This window comes from Eimeria acervulina, genomic scaffold, assembly GCF_000499425.1.
Source record: "Eimeria acervulina Houghton genomic scaffold, Eah_scaff1104, whole genome shotgun sequence".
Taxonomy (NCBI): Eukaryota; Apicomplexa; class Conoidasida; order Eucoccidiorida; family Eimeriidae; genus Eimeria; species Eimeria acervulina.
This window is the reverse complement of record NW_013549423.1, coordinates 7,501-9,034: the sequence shown is the minus strand read 5'-3', so window position 1 is coordinate 9,034 and position 1,534 is coordinate 7,501. Positions and strand designations below refer to the sequence as shown.

At 43.0% G+C, this 1,534-nt stretch overlaps 1 protein-coding gene across 1 annotated transcript in view; it reads left to right on the top strand.

Moving 5' to 3' along the window:
- Positions 1 to 487: 487 nt before the first annotated feature.
- EAH_00055550 (Splicing factor 3B subunit 3, related) overlaps positions 488 to 1,534 on the top strand; it is a gene marked incomplete at both ends in the record, with an annotated part of 2,700 nt that continues 1,653 nt past the window's right edge. The window contains 3 exons of the mRNA XM_013393872.1: positions 488 to 627; positions 1,165 to 1,243; positions 1,485 to 1,534. The exon at positions 1,485 to 1,534 is cut by the window's right edge and continues 43 nt beyond it. Coding sequence (XP_013249326.1) covers positions 488 to 627; positions 1,165 to 1,243; positions 1,485 to 1,534 — 269 coding nt within the window. The remainder of the gene's footprint in view (positions 628 to 1,164; positions 1,244 to 1,484) is intronic.

Genomic DNA, 1,534 nt, shown 5'->3' with positions numbered 1-1,534 from the left:
ATCTTTGGATGTATATATATATATAATTAAGCCTAAACCCTAAACTACTACTGTTCTCTCTAGATAGACTTGCAGCTAATCTAAACCCTAAACCCTTAACCCTCTATATAGCCTAAGACGAACTATCGTAGACTCCAAACCCTAAACCCTTCTCTTCAGTGTATTCCTAGAGATAAACCCTAAACCCTGATATACAAACCCTAAACCCTGATATCTCAACAGCAGCCAGCATATACACACAAACCCTAAACCCTAACCCTGAACCCTAAAACGGTGTATATCCTCAAATAATACTCATAAACCCTAAACCCTAAAGGGTTTAGGGCCTAGGGTTTATGGTTTAGCGTTAAGTAAGGGTCGTGCTTAGGCTCTAGGCTCTAGGATTTAGGGTTTAGGGTTTAGGGTTTAGGGTTTAGGCTCTAGGATTTAGGGTTTAGGGTTTAGGGTTTAGGGTTTAGGGTTTAGGGTTTAGGGTTTGTGTGCGTAGAATCTGCCTTCAACTTTGGTGTTTCTTCGGGTGTCTGGCGACCGCATATTTGCCGGAGACATGTGCGAGAGCATTCACGTCTTGAAGTATAACGCAGCTGCGAACCTCTTTCACGTTCTCTGCGACGACACGGGGCCCAGGTCTGCTGTCTCCTCTGCTGTCTCTGTCTGTCTCCTCTGCTGTCTCCTCTGCTGTCTCCTCTGCTGTCTCTGTCTGTCTCTTCTTCTGTATCTATCTGTATCTCTGCTGTCTCTGTCTGTCTCTGTCTCTGTCTCTCTGCTGTCTATCTGTATGTCTCTCTGTCTCCTCTGCTGTCTGTCTCTTTCTCTGTCTCTCTACTGTCTCCTCCGCTCTGTCTCTCTCTCTCTCTCTCTCTCTCTCTCTCTCTCTCTCTCTCTCTCTCTCTCTCTGTGTGTGTGTGTGTGTGTTTGTTCGTGTGTCTGTCTCTCTGTTTTTTTTTATTTTTGTTTATGTCTGTTTTGCTGTCTCTCTGTCTCCTTTGCTGTCTCTCTTTCTGTCTCTCTGTCTCTTTATTTTATTATCTTTTTATCTTCTTTCTCTCTTAACAAATAAATATAAACAAATAAACGTACAGTATATATATTTATATTTATATTTATTTATTTATTTATTTATTTATTTATTTATTTATTTATTTATTTATTTATTTGCTGCAGATGGCTGACTCGAGGAGAAGTTTTAGACTATCATACAATCGTCGCTGCAGATAAATTCGACTCTCTCTTCATTGAAAGAGTATAATTGCTGCTGCTGCTGCTGCTGCTGCTGCTGCTCTTATTGTTGTTGCTGCTGCTGCTCTTATTGTTGTTGCTGCTGCTGATGGTGGTGGTGCTGCTGCTGCTGCTCTTAGTGTTGTTGTTGCTGCTGCTGCTGTTGCTGCTCTTGTTGTTACTGCTTCTGCTGTCGTTGCTGCTGCTTCTATTGCTGTTGTTCTTCTATTGCTGCTGCTTACTCTGCTGCTGCTGCTGCTGCTCAGGTGCCTAGTGAGGCTCGGCAGGATGAGGTAGGGGATGTGACGGGGCTGAA